Consider the following 22,137-nt stretch of genomic DNA (forward strand, 5'->3'; position numbering starts at 1 on the left):
ATCCTATAGGTAGCCCCTCCTGATCTTAAACTATACTTACTAGAATTTCTCACAGAAAGTCACTTTTCTGGTTATTAAAAGCAATAATTCACTATGTAACATCTCCTGATAACCTATAATATTCAATTTACCCTTTAATATAAAACAATTTCATTTAACATGTCGAGGTATGACCGATGGTTTCTTGAGAATATTCAGAAAATAATACTGAAAATGTGTTTGAGTTTATAATTATCCACAGCACTGTATTATGTACTATTTATTATACCTTGCATCTCCTATTACAGTTTAAGGGCATGTAAAGGTATTACGATACATTACACTTTCTCCGCGTATCAGAGACTTTTACTTCTTAAATTTTATATTGCCGAAATTGCAATCCGAAGCACTGTAAAATCTTCGGATTCTCGAAACTGGAAACTCTTGAACTTCCGGAATACTTGTCTTTTTTTCTTTGTTCTGTAGCGGCAGATGAGTCATAGGACAATTCGAATCAAGAGTGACTCATGTTTCTTTGCCTCGGGGCATTGACAACATTTCGATGTACGAGACCGTCAACCGGAATCGAATTCAAACTTTCCGATACTGGGTAACATTCATATTTTTATGCATAATAATTAATGACACAACAGTAACATAATTTTGGCAAATTTAGCACAATAAGGCATTATAGATATTAGTGCAATGTCCAAACACGACTGCTTATTCAAAAAAGACAATATCGAAATATTAAACAAGAATATTAAATTTTCAAACAACAACAAGTAATCTTTAATAATATTAATAATAAAACAACAAAACATGCTTTGACATGCTCTGAAGATTTATTATTAAAATCTTCACTTTCGTGAAATAGAATTAATAATAAAGATATAAGAAGTAAAAATACAAAAATGAAAATGAATAAACAAACTGAGACATATAAATTAATAAAACTCTTTTAACATATTGAAAAAGGTAAGTTAAATACATATAAAAATGAATGTTTTAACCATTTCGCTTCGGTAGTCCAGTCTGCCGAAGTACTGTCTTTGAACGGAAGGGCGCGCTAGAAATGCACACAGTGTGCATGATTGCTGTATATACGTTTTCCTAAGTCTTAAATAATAATAATTCTTGTAAGAACCGTATATGAAATATCGTTTCACTATCAATGGATTTAACAGATTTTTTAGCACGAAACAGCATACGATAGTTTGGACGTTTGAAATATATTGCGTAAAACGTTTTGATGTTCTTTCAACACTAAGTAACTTTTAAGAAGTGATTAATACAATATAACAATAAAATCAACAGAAAATGTTCTGCCGATAACGAAAAAATGTATTATTGACTACAGATGGCATTGGTGTATGCCCGATATATGTGGTACCGAACACAGGATTCGTCGCGTGGTCGCCGCCTATATGCAGCGCTCGTACCCACAGGTCATTTCGTGGATGCCGCCTATAAACGATGCTCGTACCCACAGGTCATTTCGAAACGAAAGAGTTAAGGAAGGTCAAATTGAGAAAACTCTTTGAAAATTTAGTTTCTATTAAAAGTTTTAATTCGCACATTTAGAAGTTATATCTGCGTGCATCTCTAACTAACCATTATTTATAGTTTTCACATAATCATTTAATAGACCATTTAAAAAAAAATTGATAATAATTTAAACAAAGTACTATGGTAGTCTCGACCACAAATGTATTTGAAAATGCTAATTAATATATATCTAATTAAATATTAATGTATTTTAATTTGCATAAGATTTATTTCTAATTTTTAGATTGCAAAAATTCAGATTTCTAATTAGCATCATTTATTGTGGTTTCCATTATCAAATACAAATGAATGAAAGAAATGTAATCACTTCTGCAACATAATGAGATAGATAAGTATATAAGTAAATTTTAATGGAATCATTAACAACGCAGTTGAATAAGTAATCGAAGATTTGAAGTTTATTTTTGATTTCAAAGGAAATTTCTGCTAAAATTAAATAAATTTGTCAATTTTGTAAATATGTGTTTTAATTTAATATCTTTTTCTGCATGAATTACTTCGTCATATGACATACGCTAATTACAATCAGATAGAAGCCTATAATTTCCAAGTCGTATTTGTAATTTTTTGTTTTTGTTTTGTAATTTGTGAATTTGTAAGTCGTGAATTATCTTACTAGGAAATAAGATACGTAAAAATTTTGAAAGCAAAGTGGTAAAAAAAACTGTAATACTTTGATGGAGAGCTTTAAGAGTATCTAATGTTAAATGACCATTTGTCTTTAAATTTTAGCAAGAATTTAATTTTTTCACATTACAAATTTCTTTAAAAACTTATACCTAAAGTAATTAAAAATCGGTTTGCAAACTTCGTTTCTTTCTCTGTTGTCTTTCACACTACTTGCAATATCCGTAATGCGAAATATTTCTAGAAAATAAGCTATATAAAAATAATTAAAATCTTCCAATTGCTACTATTGTACATTGATGAAAAATATTATTGACGAGGAGTACCTTTCGTCGGTAAAAATTATTAGGATATGATTTATAGATCAATTTATAAGCTTTCCTGGCAATTGAATCTTTTTCGAAATCCGCACATTATCGTACGAAATCGTACGTAATCTGCACGTAAACCATAGAAAATCATTAAATCTAATTCTTTACTATTAGTTCGTCTATATAGTAGTCGATGAAAATGAATATTTTATCTAAGTTTGTTATATTTAACCAGTTATTTCTTACGTGTACCTTTCATTGCATGAACGAAATCGAAAGAAAGAAACATAATTTTATTAGATTCTGAAGGATTAGGAAAATCTATTTTCCCATTGCTTTCCATCGTTTTTGATGATATAGTAACGAGGTAATGTTCGTTTTTTATATTATTATAAGATATAGTGGCCATATTTGACGAAACATAAAAATAAAAGACTTCTGAATAAATTGTATCGAGCCGATGGTTAGCTATATAACGTAAAGACCATAATAATGGTACACGAACTGTATTTATTTTTTTATTTTTTATTTGTCTTATTCGATCTATAATCATTTCAACATTTTTGGTGCAAGTGAATTCAACTGATTATCAATGCTCATATCGAGTTGAGTGCATTTGTTCTCGTCGGCCTATTCGACTGTGTTAACAGGGCGATGCATATACAAGGTGACGTGCGCATAGTCCAGTACGCCAGCTTTGAATTTAACTTATCTTGACCTATATTTCACCGCGAATCTTCATTTTCTAGCAGTATGCAGTGAATAAGTGAGTGTTAGATAAAACAAAATAGGGGCAAGATAAAACAACGATCTATCGACTATCCTAGGAGAGGATAATAATAAAAGTGAAGATGAAACACGTGGTTTCGGTAAGATGGTGAGACAATAAAAAGAGAACCGAAGTTAGAAATGAAGAAGATGGTATGGAAAATTAGCGACTTTCAAATATCTGCAAAAAATAGATGCATGTTATTGTGCGACAATGATAACACTGATACGAGATAAGAAACGGAGACGCGATGACGACCGAAGGGAAAACGAAGCAGCCAAAAAAGCCACAAATTAGTGTGTTACAGGATAAGACGCGAATGTGTGAAATATAGTATATAAACAGTGCTCGTATAATACGATACTTAGAATATGACAGGGAAATATCGGGTTGGCAACTAAGTGATTGTGGATTTTGTCATTACGTGGTAATCCAATAGAATCAAATAGCAAGTCGATTTTTCTTCAATCATATCTTGCCAAAAGATATGAACACTCTTAAACGTGTTACCTTAGTTGCCATGCTACTGCAAGGAACATACAATTGAAGGTTTACAAGCAGAAATTATTGTGTATACAAGCCTCAGAAAACTCCTACGTTAATGTAATATATAATATATTTATGTATTTGTTGTAGAAGTAAAAATTTTAAATGTCCTTGTTGTTTCTTCTATTCTCCTTAATTATTCTTTTTTTTTTTTTTTTGTATTACCCGCAAATGTTAACATTATGGTCATCCGCTACCTCTTCCTCCATAATTTTGTTTATACATTCAAGTATGTTTATATGCTTCTTATAAATCGTTGTGTAGCATATAAGCATAATTTCGTAAACATTATACAAAGAACTGTGTGCTATAATTTAGGAACTGTGTTACGCCGTATGAAGCGGCCAACAAGTCAGCCCTTATTACCTGACTGTCAACGGCCCTCATACCGTTATTCTGACCTTCTACAGACCCAAGGACCCACCATATACTCTAACGATAGTTTAATGTCTAACGTATATAGATGGGTCAATTGGTCTGCACTAAAATTACGGGACGTAGAGTCCCAAAAAGTACTTTACGTTTACAGCGGGCTATTCACCACTACCTGGAATTTATTACGTGCTGGTAACAATCACGAATAAAACAGGTATCTGCCATACGGAAAGAGCGGATGTGTATACAAAGAAAAAAGAGACTTCATCCCAAAAAACAATATCATCCACTACCTAAGACGGTAGAAAGTCTCCCGCTGAGATGGCGAAAGAACGAACTGGGAGTCGAGTCTAGGCCAGTCTGTGCCACACATCTCCCGGGTTCCTTTGGCTCTTCAAGCCCTCGCGACAGTCAAGTCAACTGTTCGTACGATAATCGGGCGTTCATCCTAACTCCACGTTCCGTCTAAGTAATCAAATTCACCGACTTCGCTTGTGTATGAGAGTGTGTATCCGTGCAAAATAAAAATAAATATATATATTAATAAAACTGTAGACTACAGTTTTATTCCAATTGAACTACCCCTATTATCCCAAAAGAAATACGGGGATCGACCTGCTCGTGGTGTCGATTGATACAATCGTAACGGGAATTTACGACTCCCGTTGACGCGCCTCCTCGCGAACGCGTCTTCCCGCGACTGGCCGAATTTACAAACTGTGTAACAGATTTAGCGCACTATTAAAAGAAAATCATGCCTATGTTCTGTCTTAGAGTGGTGTATAAGATAATTTAACTAAGTTTTAGGAACAAATTAATGCGTATAATAGAATTACTTAGAAAAATAAAAATGATATAGAAAAAAAAACAGAATTATATTTCGAGCGTTTTATTAATATACCAACCTTTGGTATTGTTATATATTGTTATCGACACTGCAACCGTTTATTCGTTTGTTTGGTGTCTTTTTTGGCATGTGGCGTTCGTTGCGATATTTATAAATTGGAATGCCTTGTGAAAATAACATCCTTATACAGGAGAGGCAATGACAGATGATCTTCGGCTTGAAGATAAAACAACGATCTATCAACTATCCTATCTACTAACAACTAAGATAAAACATATGGTTATATTGCAAAAATTCTAAATCGATGCTGATTATGTCAAAGAAGATGTAATCATGGAGAAAAAAAGAGGCTAGGTCGGTCGAGAAAATTATTTCCACGAGACGAACAAATGATGTTGAGAATAATATCTACTTCATCTGTCATTGATGGATATTAACACTTTGTGTACTATGGACACATATATGCGAAAGCTATCTATGTCAACTAAGGACGCGTGTATGCGTTTATCAATTTTTTCGACCTGCCTCGCGTTTGAGATACTTTCATCAGTGTATAAAATGACACATGCGTACTCCTTAGCAACAGCAATAAACAAAAAGAATGAAAGTCCGTTCATCGTAATTCCTATCATACCGCGAGAGTTGCGATTGCGAATAATATTATAATAGTGCCTTATATAAATCATTATATTACTGTTTATTTTTAATGCCCTAAAAAAGGCGAAATAATCTTGAAGAATGTATTACAAGGGATGACAGTGAAATAGATGATGATCACAATTCATCTGTGGCTGAATATGTGGAAGGCAATATAAATAATAAATTAGCTACACATAGAAATAAAAAAAAGAAAACAGCACAGAACATTGAGTACCTCTTCGAAGAAGGATGATACGGATTTAACTCAAAATATCGAGAATTGTGAATGGACGAAAATGTCTTGTGATCAAAGAAGAATTTGACGCTTATATTACATATCTTTGATGACAAAAATTCCGGAGAAAAAGAGCGTCCGAATGCACAGTCGAAAGCTTTTCATGCTTTTCGAGTTTTCTTCTCGGAGGAATTGGTCTCGCAAATTGCCGGACAGATGAATGACCATTACAAACACGTAAAGGATCATAAAGCATCTAAAACGCATTCGAGTTTGAACAATTGGCAGGATGTTTAAGTCTGTAAAATGTACGGATTTTTATCTATTACAATACTAATACCGTGGGTAAGGAAACTCTTTTTGAGCATTTGGAGCATTGGTTCACCGATGAAACACTGAAAACCGATATATTAGATATGTATAGATATATGTATAGATAGATATGTATTCTTTGCAACTGTGAAACTAATTACGTATACAGGTTTTATAATTTACACTGGAAAAAATAAAACAGAGATAAATCAAAGTACTTCAACTATTGAGATTTCCGGAAATGTTGTTATGATACTTCTTCAACCGTACTTTGAAAAAGTACATCGTATGTTAATTACGGATAATTAGTATACGAGCTCACATTTGTATACTTTGCTACATGAATACAAAATCAATGCATTTGGAACTATTGGTAAAAATAGAAGCGAAATGCCACGAATGGGAGAAATTCGGGTGCTGTCTAATGCACACATGGCTTGTATGATTGAACCTGAAAAAAGAAATTATCATATGTCGGCGCTGAGTTTCAGTAGCGTACGACCGGCGTCTTTCGGGCTCCAGCCAGCAGCAGAGAGATGGAGCGAGTGAAGGAGGAAAGAGAGAAGGAGAACGCACGCGTGAGGAGACGGACGCATTACCATGAGAATGAGGTCGGCTGTTTGCAAGAGACGGTAGAGCGACAGACAAAGGCGAAAAAGTGTGAAGGGCGGAGGAGCCGAAAGTCCCTGTTGAAGCGGCGGAAACAACTTCGGGGAGGGTAGGAGGGGGATAAATAATTTGGTGGCCATGAGCCTCCCTCCCTCGCCACTGCCGCACTGCCAGGCAGTGTTGAACCGTCATCGCTGTTCCTGTGAGGAGGGAGGGAAGAGAAGAGATTCGCGCAGGTTCATAGTCTCGAGATCCGCTGAAGGATCTGAAGGCCCTATTCCTTTTATGATACAATTTTTTGCCGATTATGAACAAAATATTTTTACGTTATTTTGATAACAAATTCTAGAGTGCCATTTTACGGAATTGAAGCTGTTCTCTTTTTTCATGGCGATTTCTCTTTAGCATATATAAGACTACAAATAGAGTTCAAATACAATTTTTTTTGTACCACTTGACTTATTTTAAATTTCGTATCTTTTTACAAGGTAAAGAGGAAAAGAGACATAGTAAGTGCAACTTTAGAACTGTAAAGATATAGGAGGAATTATATACATATATACAATACAAATAATTTACTTTATTCAGCACACAACAGTTATACATATATCTTATACTCTGAAGACCTCGTAAACCTACTCGCACGCACGCTTGTTGTCAACCGACTCTTTCAGATGCTTCTAAACGACTGCCAATCGTCTTTCGTCCCAACTAAGGCCAGGACACCCTCTGACGCTTACACACACATTCACATGTACAGTGCAAATGTATCATCTTCCTAACAAGAACAATGAAGTATGCATTGACGGATCAATTTCCCTATTTATATGCTCGGTTTGGCTAATTTTAATCTTACAAACTCGCGCAACAATTTTGAGCATCGAGTTTCATCTTAAAATTTAATACCAAATTTATGAGGCTTATTCGGCATATATTAATTATATATATGGCTTATAGCAAGCCTGGCTATTACTTATAAATCTGTTCCATATTTCGGATGTCAGCGCAAACTTATCTGTTTGTAATCTTTCGGAAGCTTTCAATGATCTCGCTTCATATGCGCCCTGGGCATATAGAATTCTTAGAAAACTACGTAACTCAGCAACTGTGATTGTCCAGTCTTTTTTCAAAACTCGATGTGCCTCCGTTTCAGTGCAATCTTTTATATGTTCCATTATGTATCTGTGAATTATCAATTCGAAAGCTCTAGTTACACAATCTGACATAATATTTCTCTTAACATAACCAGTAGACCCGGCGATATCCTTGAATATCATTCGAACGAGCGTCCTACCCCTAGATCCGCCTGCTTTCAGTTTTATAAACTGTGCTCCGTCAACTGCAATTTCAATTTCACCCATTACATTTTGAGATGTGCTTGGAGTGCTTGTCCTCTCATCTTCAGAGTCAGAACTAGAAAGAATACGCATTTTTTTCTTGTTACGACACACTATCAAGAAGTTTTCCCCTTCATTATTCGAAGATCTTTCTATCTGCCCACTTTCAATGTATTCAGAACTTTCACTGTCAGCTTCGCTTTGGCCTAATTCATACTGATCTTCTTCGGAGGTATCCTCAGAACAATTTTCATTGATGTTGACAATTTTGTTCGCTATCTCATTATATCTCCTGGATTTACACATGATTGCTAGAAAAGGGAGATTGGTCAAAGTAAGAAAATACTGTGCCTAAATTCAATTACCCTATCGTAAATACTTATAATAAGCGGAGACAATAATAGGAAATGTCTACAATAACTGAAACTTTGATTGTTTATGAAATCAGCTAGCCTGTCAATTTGACGGATTTCGTAGAGATACGTATATTACATACAAATTTCAAAAATTAAAAAGCTTAGAAAAACATAATTGTGTGTATAAATTCTTTGGATGAAATGATTAATTTACGATGCAAAATAGTTAAAATTAATGCTATGGTTTTTGGGGTATTTCATTTCCAAGTTTGAAATTCGTCAAATTGACGGGTCACTTAAACCTAGTGTTAAAAGTATTTTTGAATATATAATACAGAATGCAGATTCAATTTTCTTTCGCTCAAAGTCACTCGGTATAAGAATGCTCGATACTGATATAGTAGGGGGTTGTGGGGCTGACAAATAAGGAGAAGGAAAAGTGTTTCGTCCGAGATCTGCTAACAAAATTCGCCAGTAAGGCTTACCTATTAAACCTATACCTTAGACACGAAGGAAGGAAAGAGGAGAGAGGAGAGTTTGTATGGTAGATATGATAATGGATAGACTTCATCTCCTCTCCACGCAGTGGTGGATCTTTGTTGTATCTACAGGTTGGTTCTTCTACCTTCTCTTGCAGTTGCGACATTTTCCATTGGAGCGGCTTGCTCCGTATCTTGTCGCTATCAAAGAATAGTAGGGGATTTTATGTACTATTGGTTTACTTCTTACTTAACTTTCTTCGATTGAATGAGTTAAAGGAGCGCCACCGTGTGTCCCATAACACGGTGTAGGCGATTATTTTTTGAGAGTGTGTGACACGTGGGTGTCACTATATAGCGACCCCTTCTCCTAAAGGGGGAGGGGATGATGATGATGAATCAGGTCAACTTAGCCTGTGTCGAATTGCCAATTTTGACACAAGCATGGCGGGCCCTAGCAGCGTTTAAAGTGGTTGCCTTTCATGGTCATTGCTCCTATTTGCTGATATGGAGAACCGCCGTATGAAAATTGCCATATGCCATCTGTGAAGGCGTGTGTGAAAAGAAGAAGATCCGCTTTCCCGTTAATTGCAACTATGTATAAATTTGGAGCATGTAGATGACACGGACAACTATTATAACAGTATAAAAATTGCTGAGGAATTATTAGGTTGTCCGAAAGGTATCTTTCGTTTCATCAGGTGATAATATATGAACAACAATTTCTGTTTTATATTATTTTATTGAATTAGGTATGATCTACTTCGTTATATCTCTATTATTATATTCGTGCATAATTCAATAAACTAATATAGAACAAAAAAACATTGCGCGTCTATTATTTCCTTATAAAACGAAAGAAACTCTTCCGACAACCTAATATTTCAAGAAAAATAGGTGTGTAAGGAGCATTAAGAAAAAACGGGGGTGTGCCAGCTTGTCTGAAATATATAAAAGTAAAGGAGAATGCAACAACTTTTCGTAGGAGTTATAATCATCTAATACAAGCATAAAAAACAAAACAAAACAATGATTAAAAAATTAATACAATTAAGAACTGGCACGTGTAGTTTACCTCTGATGAATCTTATCCACTCAAGAATAAAATGATATATTTGGGAATAACTTGGAACAAAAAACTTACCTAAAAATCGCACATACGCCTGCTTAGAATGATAGCTCAAGCCGTACTTGGCAAAATCTAATGGCTACCATGCCACACATCCCAATTAAAAATATTTAAAATAAAACGTTACTATTTACAGATATGATCAAACCACTATGAACGTATGGTATGACATTATGAAGCACAAACTGCTAAATCCAAACAAGAAAAACTTTGAGGATTACAAACTTTTATTATGAAGAAAATATTAATTGCCCTTTGGGTAGTTAGAACTGATCACATAGAACCTGCACCCTATTCAGATTCAATTGGCTCTAAAATTATCAGACACTGTTAGTAACATTCTACTTCCACTATAACTCAGTGTTTTCGGAAACTTCCCAATGAAAGAAGAATCAGGGTGAGTTATCCATTGAATAGACAGTACTCGTCTACATTTTCGTCATTGGTCTCATTATTGACCTCATTAAGAGGCTAAAAAACATCCTAGGTGCTCGATGGATCAGGACGAAAGGTAAACAATTAGCAATACCGGAGGATATGCATTCCCGAAAGAACAGGTAAACCAGAGAAAACCCAGGGATGAAAAGTTAAGATGTGCGGAGGAGACAAAGCTGCTGGTGGGGGAGTAAGAACATCTTACGACAGTCTTCATCAGAGTGCCGTACCGTTCGTGTGATACTACATTGTATTTAGTCTCAACAAGATCGTACAACCGTCGTGATCAGAATGTCAAACTTTTCGTGTATACTAAAAGTGTAAAATAAAGTATCAAACCATACTAACACTCGATATATTCAAATTACCTCCACCTTGAGCGTTAACTCATTCAAGGTTCGCGATGTTAACCGATCGCTATTTAGTTGAGAATTCGCATCAAGTAGCGTTCCAAATTCCAAATATTGTATACATGATAGTGAACAATACTTCAAAGAAAAGAAAAAAGAGCAAATACAGTTGATTTTACAAATATCCAAAGAAACAAAAAAGAACAAACGAATCAATATATTTTTATTTATTTAATCTGCACTTTAAAATTTGTCCAGCTGGATATTTGGTAAATTTTTCTAACTTTATTGCCAATTAACATGTGGATAGCTATGTTGTATTTTTTTGGGGTATCTACCGATTATTTCTTTAACCGTTGGTAATATTTCTAACGTCCGATAATTAAGTCTATTTCCAGAAGAAGCTCAGGAAAGAAAAGAGAGATACATCATATGGAATGCATGAAATGGAATTTCTTTGCATCGCCAGCTTCAAAGACAGCTACCGATGCTCATTTGCTTTATTTTAACCGGCGAACATAGGCTTTTGCATGTGAGTAAAAACTGCTCGGTTTATCGTAAATCCATGAAACTTTATAATGTGTCAGAGTACGGAATCGGCCGTTTTTATTGTAAAATTTTCTGAAGTAAACGTAAGCAGTTTAGGGCCAACAGTCAGTACTTTTCTTCAGAATGCACAGTTCGCTCTAGATAAAGCGAACAGGTAAGCGTTAAGAGTAATAAGTAATAATAAGCTATTATTTCTTCGTAATTTTAGCGGTTTGAAAAATTGTAAATTTCATTAAGATTAGTATATTGCTTTGCGAGAGAATTCTGGTACGATGATATGATACGCGAATTGTACAACTCCAGAGTGGAAAATCGCTCAGTTTTGTCAAAGGATACTATTGCACCGAGATTGCTGACCTATTGTCGAAAGATAACAATACATTGTTTTTTATTCATACGGATATGGAAACCGAAATGCCTCCGAATTTCGAGATAGGAATCTTCGACTGTTGTTCAGTTAGTTCGAGTAACTCTTCGACAGCCACGCCGACTTTTTAAGTATTTATTTTTTCATCTGAATATTTATGACACATATTATTCTCCCCTAAGAAAAGAGGAAAATCACACGTAGAACCAGTTGAGTAGTCGGAAACGCTGGTCGAGCGTAAAATGTAAAAAAATCACAGAATCGTTATTTAAAAGTCAACCTTTGTCCTTACGACTTCTAAATCGCGTGTGAAATGTACTCAGACTAAAAATAAATAGATAATTAATTCTATTTCCGCAGGAAGTTAAAGAAACTACTATACCAACGCTTACCGCCACCTTGCACCAACACGCAGCCGGACACTCATTTCCGCTAGAGTCGCTACATGCTATATACGTAAATACTGTAAATAAGTAAATATCATGTAGTGCAGCGAATCATTTCGGCGCAGCAATATATTTTGTAATTAGAAACTACCTCTGTGCACAATTACTGAGAATGAGATTTATAAGAACTGTATATTGCGCGTTAAGCATAAAAATGTAATGCAAAATACTACTGCAATTTCTCACCTGGCCAATCTGAAAACTAAAGGAGAATTGATTCGTGGAAATTTGCGCTTTTTGAATTTGATCAGATAGAAGACGCTTGAAGGACCTTGAAAGGGAAACCGAAGGTATCAATGAAGAAGCTGCAACAACAATACAGAAACATTTAGCATAATTCGTGCAATAAAATTGTAAGACGTGTATTCGTATCGTTTCCGATTAGTAGTCGATTTTCAGGAGCCGGACCATACAGCGTGAAAGTTGTATTATAGATGATTCCTGAAATCTCTGGAGGAGAAGGGAAACCACGCATTAAACACCTTGTTTTTCAGTGATGAACCATGGTTTCATCTTGGCTGCCGTGACAAGTCGTAGAATAGTCGAACGTGGGTTACTTGTAGTCTTCGGGAAATTAATCTTAATCTTACGATCGCGTATCGAGCATTTACTTTGCAAAGTTCTTGCAAAATAAGAAAGTCTCCTATGACTTTGTGGCGACAAATGAGTCAAAGGACGAAGCGAAGCGAGAGCGACTCATGACGTTGTTTTGCCTCGGGACATTGACACCGTCTTGACGCATGAAACGCAATGATAAACTAACTCCAGGCAAAACAATGTCGCCGCTACGTGCAACCGTCGATGAAACATGAATTCGAATTTTCTGACTCTCCCCCGACGAGTATAAATAAGCGGACACGATCGCGAGCGCTAGTGAGTTACGAATAATTTTGAGTAATCATTTTGTAGGCGATGATCGAGACGCGAGAATGAATGAATGAATCTTCATCGAGTATCCGCAAGCGATTTAGTTCAGCTGGTTAAAATCTCCTGTACGAACGTCTATCGGCGTTATCAGTTAATTAAGTAATTGATTTGAAATACATTGGACGGTTGCAACAGCAAGCATCCTGATTATTTCTATTATCAATATACCCAAATCTCCATACACCATCCGCCACAACTTTTTATCAAGAAGTGCAAATAAAGCAAAAACAAAAGTTTAATTTAATCTTTTCCAACTTTAATTTTACGAAATATGTATTTAATCGTATTGTATGTTTATTCAATTTATACACCGTGCGTTTTAATCTACCTTGAAATTCTATATATCTCTATTAACCTTAGGTACCATGCGGAGGTTAATCGTAGATCGGGAACACGATGATGGAAATGACAATTTGCTATTCTTGTTCTGAAATTGCGTAAAATTTCCCGAGGTCGATGATCCATGCGACAAATACGAAGATATTCCTACCAATTAACTGCACTGATAATTAAAAGAAGGGTTTGCAATTCGACAAGTTCTCATCGAACGCTTATTTCACCAAATAAAATAAACTATATACAAAAAAGTAAAATGAAATGTAATCACACCTTTATATACCTTTTATTATCAATAAACTATTGTGGTGGAACATTCGTGCTTTCTCTTTTGCCAGCAAAAGTTATCAAAAGCCATGATATCAAAATCAGATTGAAGACATATTGCATGACCCGCCAGCGACAAGGCGATACGAACGTTTAAGAACTTAGCACAAGACTCGCCGATTCAGATGGTGCAAGGGTGCACAAGAAATGGGAGACAGGACCCAATGTTCCCGACATATGAAAAAGATCGCTACACCTTCAATACCAGACCACTCCGTCCTCACGCTCTGGACTGGCTGGCTACCGGTTCACGTCCAGCACGCCCTGGCAGCCACGAATGATGCGAAACTAGAAAATCTAACTTGAATGGCAGATTGGGTACACGAAATTCGACCTCGAAACGGTACGGATTGCCGCGATCTGCGCAGAAAGAACCGCAACGGATACCGAACGACAAAACCACGACCAGGTCACGACGCTTGACAGGCTATGTCACTTAGGGGTGCAAATTAACGCGCTGACCCTTAACAATCTGCACCTTCCATGATCACGCTCGAGACGCTAACGTTCACGTTCTTGAAAAAGGGCACAACTGACTGGCCTATGCCCCTAGCGAGCAAGAAAGTGCCGAACCCCTTGCAACTGGAATCAGGGAAACGAGATCAGCTGCCCATAAACGTGGCGCGTGTCACAGGTGAAATTCGACTGACTATGCGATAAGTTAAAATTGCAAGCGCCTTCTCACGTGTGACCGTCCGGGTAGCATTAGTTCTCAGCCGTCTGGGTGGCATTCGGTCACTCTAGCCGTTCTCAGAAATATATGATAAGTACGACCAAAGCCTTCTCCCACTCCAACGAATAAAGAATATAAATACTCTCTTCAAAATCATCCAAGTCAATCTGAATAAATCCGTATTAGCTTGAATATTAAAATGTCTATCTTCGCGAACCGCAAATAATATTTTATTGTAAATTGAGTGAAAATAAAGAACTCGATCTCCTGTTCGGAAATCGACAAGATTTTTTATTTTTTTGTCAATTGTTGAATTTTTTACGCGACACCTTCATCGCTGCTCTTCGTAGGTTTATCGCTCGTTTTGCTCTACCATCCATTCCTATAACGGCACCAACTGCATTGGTGCAAACAATGAATTACGAGAACTTTACGATCTACTACAATCAGACGATCACAAAGAAAAAGGAACCGCATTCCTAGCCGATAAGCAAATCGAATGGCGCTTCATCTCCCCTCATTCCCCGCACTTCGGTGGGTTGTGGGAAGCAGCGGTCAAATCATTTAAACGCCACCGTAGACGCGTCGACGGCAACGAACTACTCACGTTTGAACAATTCAATACTCTCATAATTGAAATAGAATCAATCCTCAATTCACGGCCGTTAACTCCCATATCTACCGACCCAAATGACCTCCTAGTCCTCACTCCCGGTCATTTCCTCATTGGCGGTTCATTAATGAGTATGCAGGAGCGAGATTTCAGGGACGCTTCATCCAACCGGCTCTCCAAGTGGCAACACATTCAACAACTCAACCGGCATTTCTGGAATCGCTGGCATAGGGATTATCTGAACAAGCTGATCAACCGCAATAAATTGAACACGGGTAAACACAACATCCAGGAAGGCACAATCGTCATCCTCAAGTGGTGAGTGAATTATTGTTTATTAGAGAAATAATGAAGATCGTCAATGTAAATCTAGACGATAACTTTGTGAAAATTTATGAGGACAACTCTGGAGTGATAAGTACAGCAAAGTACGGAAATTTCACAAAAACTTCCAAACATATCGAAATTCATTATCATTACGTTCATGAGTATTTAAAGGAAAACTATAATTAAAATAAACACATACGAAAATATTGCGGATATTTTTACAAAAGCGCCATGTAAGGATAAATTAGAAAAGTTCAGGTTATGGATGAATATAAAATAAGAGGAATATATGTATAATATAAATTTAAGGAGGCGTGTTAAATAAATAATACATTTATATTGTACGTGGGAGAGTGAGAGAGTGAAGAGCAAGCAGACACATGTATGCATCCCCTCCCTAGAGTGTATGTGAGCGTCGAAGGACGTCCAGGTCTCAGTTGAGACAAAAGCGATTAAAAACGATTAGAAGCGATTAGAAGCAATTAGAAGAAAACAAACAAGCAAGTAAGTGTGTTGTCGAATCCTTCAGAGAGAAACCTACATGTAGAGCTAAATTTAGATAATTTGTAAATAAATTTTAAACTTTTTCTTCTCTCCAAATCTTTTTTATACCTTAACAATTTCATGTACCTCATCAGCCATACGAGTTAAATCTTTGACTTTCGCTTCTTCCGTGACAGTCAGTATATGCTGGACGTGTACCAGTAGTCGGCTCCTCCAGAGGGTGAGGACAAAGTCGTCTGGTGTTGAGAGTATAATGAACTTTTTCAGGTATCGATAAAATTGGGACGGTGTCCTGTCGCCCATTTCTTCGCACTCCAGCAACTTGCGCACTCTTGCACCATCTGAATCGGCGAGTTCTGTAGTAAGTTCTTTTGTTAAACATTCGTACCGTCCTGCCACTGGAGGGTCACACAATATGTCCTCAATCTGATTTTGATATCATGGCTTGATATTCGCGGCAGTCATGGTATATTTTGTTTTGTCGCCAGTGATGCGAGCTGCCCCGAATTGTGCTTCTAATGCGATGAACCACAGCTCGATTCTCTAGGGCCAGAATGGCAGTGCGCAGAGTAGCTGACTCACAAATTCTACGTTGTCCATGGCATTCGTCGCGCTATCGTCCTTGTTGGCACTTGATATTTTGAACGTAACACGTTCACCTCTTTTCACATTTGATCACGTCTAGGTCATCAAATTGAAGTGGATAATTGTTATCCTTCTGCGATCGGCATAATAGTATTGAGCGACGATTATAATTAGGGTATACTATCTCTTGTATTTATACGGATTTTATTACAATTGACTATTACAAATTTAACCACTCGTTTCTTATTAAACAACCTACACATTTAATCCAGCTCAAATGTATGGTGCGGCTACGAAAAAGTACAACTGGACCAATCTCTTTTACAAATATCGCAATAGCGAAAGTTTATCAGCGCGTTATCTAGAAATTCATTTCGTTGTTCGTAGCGATGCTACTGAATACAAGAAGGCAGGTCACCCGCTCATGCAACGCGGACAACGGGAGGACGCTGGAGGTAGTTTTTCGAGATGAAATGTTTTAACTGGATTTCAACAAGACAGCACGTAAAATTATCCGATTTGACATCTCGCTGACAATTTTTTCTCTGGAGGATGTTAAGGGGCGAGAGAAACACAAAACGAGGTCGCGGACTATCGCAGAAAAGGAATATCTGACAATGGATGCTTTGGAGGTAAATAAAGAAATTGTTTCAAATCAATAAGTCTTTAGAGTTGGTATTTATTATTCACTCAGATTAGATTTGTATATTCTATATTTAACCACCAAGTACAAACATGCGAACACACCGGATATACTGAGATAATTAACACGTGGACGACCTCTAAGACAAAAGAGCGTCGTTAGAAGTCGTGCCAACTTAGCCTGTAGGAACTAGTGATCATACCAACTCGCTATTTCCTCAACATTCTCCTTAGATCATAGTTTCTACAAGCCCCATAACTTTGGTAAAACGCTGAGTCTTAACCCTATTTAAACCATTGGTGAGAATATCTGCAATATTCTCAGAACTGGGCACGTAGATATAATCTAGTATTCCCTTTGACACGTAATCCTTAACATAAAAATAACGGACTTAAACGTATTTAGAGCTTTCAGCGACTATATCTTCCTTGGACCATGAAATGGCTCCAATATTATCACAGAAGATGATATGATAATTGATCCAACTCCTTTAACAGCAAGGATGTCCACACAGTTTCTCTTGCTGTCTCTTGCATCGCTACAATCTCTACCTCGCACGCCGACTGAGATATTATTGGTTGTTTCTTCGACAACCAAGATATTGCACTACCAGCAAGTATGAAGACATACCCACTCCTAGATTTTCTATCTACAACACAGCCTGCAAAGTCAGAATCGCAAAACACTTTCAAAGGTAGCCCTGTTTTTTGGCATATTAGCCTCAAGTCTTTGGATTTAAGCAGGTACTTAAGAATTCGCTTCACTACTCTCCAACCAGACACAGTCGGAATCGCACATTTTTGGCTTAATTTTCCTATTGTATATGCGATATCAAGACGGTAGCGCTATACATTATGTGCCCAACAGCCTGTTAGTACAACTTATTATCAAAAAGTACGTCGCATTTAATGTCGAACCCAGCTTTGCACTCCTTAGCTAATGGTGTTGATATTCCAGTTTCATGAGTAATATCAAACATATCCAGCATTTGACTTATCTGCACAGATTGGTCAAACACAACGGTAGTGCTGTTTGGTTTACTTAAATGAACGGGCAAGAATTGAGTATCAGCACCTAGCATCCTGACATTTAATTTCTCCTTAATACTAGTTTTGAATACTTTTATCATAGTCTATGTTCCAACCATAAGAATGTCATCCACATACACGGCTACAATCAGATCGTTGGATGCATTTGTCACACACTCAAGGAAATCATCTGCTTAGTAAATAAATAGACCGAACACTCTGAATGCCACATCTGTTGAAACAATAGACTAACGAGACCCACTCTAAAGGAACTAGATCCTCGGTAGAGCGACCTTCCCAAACGAGCGTAAATACAGTCTGTTATAGTATTTCGAATCTATCTGTTGTAACCGTCACTCAGTTGGATTTTCTATAATAAATTTGATCTTTGCGTATCAAATTCTATTTCCTTCACCCTATTTGTGAAAGAATCATTTCATTCGTGCCGCGGCGCGAGGACATCACCTGCGATTTGTTAATTTCGCGATCTTTTGTGCCTCCGACGTGACAAAATTGGCGATCTTGCCACGGTCCATTCATCGCATCAAGAGGAAACTTCAAAGGGAAGTCTACGGATTTTACAGCGAAGGACCACGGTCACCTCTTTGATCAAAAGAAAGATCTACGAAGAATCTCGGTAAGCTGGTTTTCGCATATTATCGAAATCCTAAACCCGAAATACGTTCTGAAGATAGTGACTCTTCCGAAAATATCGCGTCTATCAAGATGAATCCAACTGACATGAGTACGGCAAAGCAGAGCGAATTAATTATGACTATACTCGAACAACTTCAAAGTCTAACTCACGAGTTCAGAAACTTTAGAAGTAATACTGATCAAAGTATTAACAGTATAAAAGAATTCGCGGAAACTTGTGATAGAAATCGGGCCAAAGAAATACGAGGCCTTGCAAAGGCTATGGAACTAAGGTACGACACCGAAACTGACCAACCGCTCACGAGCATGCCTTTAGCAACCGGTGTTGACCAAATGACAGACGACGAAACCGACGAACCAAATGTTTCACGAAAACAACGAAGTAATCACGTTACGACTAGACAAAGAAACGACCAGAACGAAGACCAAGGGCTTGACGCAGACAAGGCCATACAAACTATCGAGACACTACGGGGTCGAGATGACGTAGGCGTTGACGATTTCATCTCATCGGTCCGCAAAGCAAGAGCCAGATGTAAGGCAAGTGACAGAGAGCTATTATTAGACCTTATATTGATCCAAAGAATTACCGGTGATGCGAAAAGAAACATACGGTATCTAAGGATTGACTCGTTCGAAGAGTTGTATTCGTGCTTGAGACAACATGTGTTAACACCAACAACTATCAGCAATTGTAGGGACAAACTAAAGAATTTAAAACAAGGGGCAACAGAAAGTGTACAATCTTTCAACTCTAGATTCCGACAACAGCTCAATGAACTGAATTACGCAGTTCAAAACGAAAATCGTACACCAACCGAACGACGCATAGCCATAGATATTGAAGAACGCGAGGCGCTTAAAACATATTTACTCAACCTACGACATGAAATAGGACAGATGGTAGTGGTTAGCGACCCGAAAAACCTGAACCTTGCCCAACAACTAGCCGCTGATAGAGAACAATGGCTACGGGAAGCGAATCGTGTCGCCAATCGCCCAAGGAACCAATCTTACAACACCATACCAGCACCCAAGCAAAATATTACAGACCCACGACTGCGAAGTTTTGCTCGGTCATCTGGCCGACCATTAGACGACCACGTGAAACCGAAGTGTCCCAAGTGTTTACGAACCGGACACACGGCCGGAGGTTGTTACCCCCAAAATTTTCCATTTGCCAACCAAGGAAAAATTCCACCTCGAGTAAACCAGACAACGGAGAACCGAGAAGAAACATCCCAAGAGTTAACTGTACCACCACCGGAAGATTATTGTCGATCGTGTTGCAACGAAGAGACGGAAAAAGAACCAGATTTCTCGTCGATACTGGAGCAGGAATAAATCTCATAAAAGAAACCACTTCACTGAACGCCCAAACCTCCAGTCCAAAGACTTTCCTAATGGGAAACGACAAACACACCACAAAAAAAGTTTGTAACCTAAATATTTTCAAGAAGGATCATCAATTCCATATAGTTCCTGACAATTTTCCCCTAATCGAAGACGGAATAATCGGACTCCCATTCCTTAAGAAGTACCGATATAACGTCACTAACGATAAACTGACCCTAGACGAGAACACATTACCTTTCCAGAGCACCGATAACGAGATAGGACCAGGCGAAACTTTAACCTCAACCCAATACATCGGAGGAAAGCCCACCACAGTATGCTTTATCAACACTGGTAAGCAAATCTGTCATATTACAAACGAGATAGAAAAACCGGATAGATTAACACAAATTAATAAATTTGCGCGAGTAATACGCACTAAACATATTGATCCAGAACTTCGAGAACCTTTTGAGAAAATCCTTATTAACTACTTAGACGTTTTTAACATGGAAACAGACTCACTACCATGCACTAACTTAACCGAACATACGATCACACTCAAAACAGACAAACCCATAAACGTCAAATCTTATAGACCGCCCGAATGTCATAAAAAAGAAATCGAGACTCAAATCAACGATATGTTAAACAAACACATCATAGAACCATCGGACAGTCCATATAACGCACCAATTTGGGTAGTTCCAAAGAAATTAGACGCATCAGGTAAACAAAAGTGGAGGATTGTTATAGACTTTCGGAAGTTAAACGAGCAAACAGATCAAAACGCGTATCCTTTACCGAATGCGGACGAGATACTCGATCATTTAGGCAAGGCTAAATTTTTCTCAGCCCTAGACCTCTCGTCAGGATTTCACCAGATACCTATGGAACAAAAATCAAAAAAATATACTGCGTTCTTAACCCCACAAGGTCACTTTCACTATAATCGCATGCCCTTCGGACTCAAAAATGCACCGGCAACGTTCCAACGCATGATGGATACCGCGCTACGGCGCTTGGTAGGAAATAACTGCTTTGTATACTTAGACGATATCATAATATTCGGAAGCACCATCCAAGAACACAACCGAAATCTAGCTATTGTATTAGACAGATTACAAAATTTAGGGTTAAAAATACAACCAGACAAATGCGAATTTTTAAAACCAGAGTTAGAGTATTTAGGGTACGTAGTAACAAAAGAAGGAGTAAAGCCTAACCTCGAAAAGATCCAGGCCGTGAAGGATTTTAAAATACCAAAAACCGCGACTCACGTAAGATCATTCTTAGGACTCGTTGGGTACTATAGGAAATTTATACGCAATTTTTCCAAAATCGCGAAACCACTGACGGACCTCACAAAGAAAGACACTCCATTCCACTGGACTGATAAACAACAGCTTGCATTTGACACACTGTACTGCAATACCCGGTCTTTGGAAAAACATTCACGTTAATAACAGACGCAAGTAACGACGGATTAGGAGCAATACTTTCCCAGGACGGACATCCATGCTGTTACATATCCCGAACCTTAAACCCTCCTGAGAAAAACTATTCCACAACCGAAAAGGAGTTACTAGCAATAGTATGGTCAATCAAACGACTGAGACAATATTTGCTTGGTAGAAAATTTAAGATTCAAAGTGATCATCAAGTTTTGAAGTGGCTAAAAAATGTTAAGGATCCCTCATCGAGACTCATGCGATGGCGCTTGAGACTCGAGGAGTATGATTATGAAATAGAATACAAAAAGGGAAGAGAAAATACAGCTGCAGACGCTCTGTCCCGATTGTATCCTATCACCAATGGAGAAATTCAATTTGGCTTAAAAAATCCGAACTATTACGACGAATATATCGACTGGAAAACAAATATCACCCCAGCTCCAATAACTCAAAAAATTAACA

The 22,137-nt window shown here is 37.4% G+C and overlaps 1 protein-coding gene and 1 long non-coding RNA gene across 2 annotated transcripts in view; one reads left to right on the plus strand and one right to left on the minus strand.

Moving 5' to 3' along the window:
• The window catches only part of LOC141445894 (uncharacterized), a 253,960-nt gene that overhangs the window by 176,964 nt on the left and 54,859 nt on the right, over positions 1-22,137 (plus strand). The gene's annotated exons all lie outside the window — the stretch shown is intronic.
• On the minus strand, positions 7,384-8,579 carry LOC139994796 (uncharacterized). The gene is made up of 2 exons (XM_074112072.1): positions 8,065-8,579; positions 7,384-8,000 (listed from the first exon to the last, which is right to left on the minus strand). The coding sequence occupies exons 1-2, from the start codon at positions 8,459-8,461 to the stop codon at positions 7,993-7,995; spliced, it is 405 nt and encodes a 134-aa protein (XP_073968173.1). The 5' UTR covers positions 8,462-8,579; the 3' UTR covers positions 7,384-7,992.

The sequence above is a fragment of the Bombus fervidus genome, chromosome 15, assembly GCF_041682495.2.
Source record: "Bombus fervidus isolate BK054 chromosome 15, iyBomFerv1, whole genome shotgun sequence".
NCBI lineage: Eukaryota > Metazoa > Arthropoda > Insecta > Hymenoptera > Apidae > Bombus > Bombus fervidus.

Excerpts from the sequence above, each read along its gene's own strand:
- LOC139994796 (XM_074112072.1), bottom strand. The coding sequence starts at position 8,461 with ATGTGTAAATCCAGGAGATATAATGAGATAGCGAACAAAATTGTCAAC.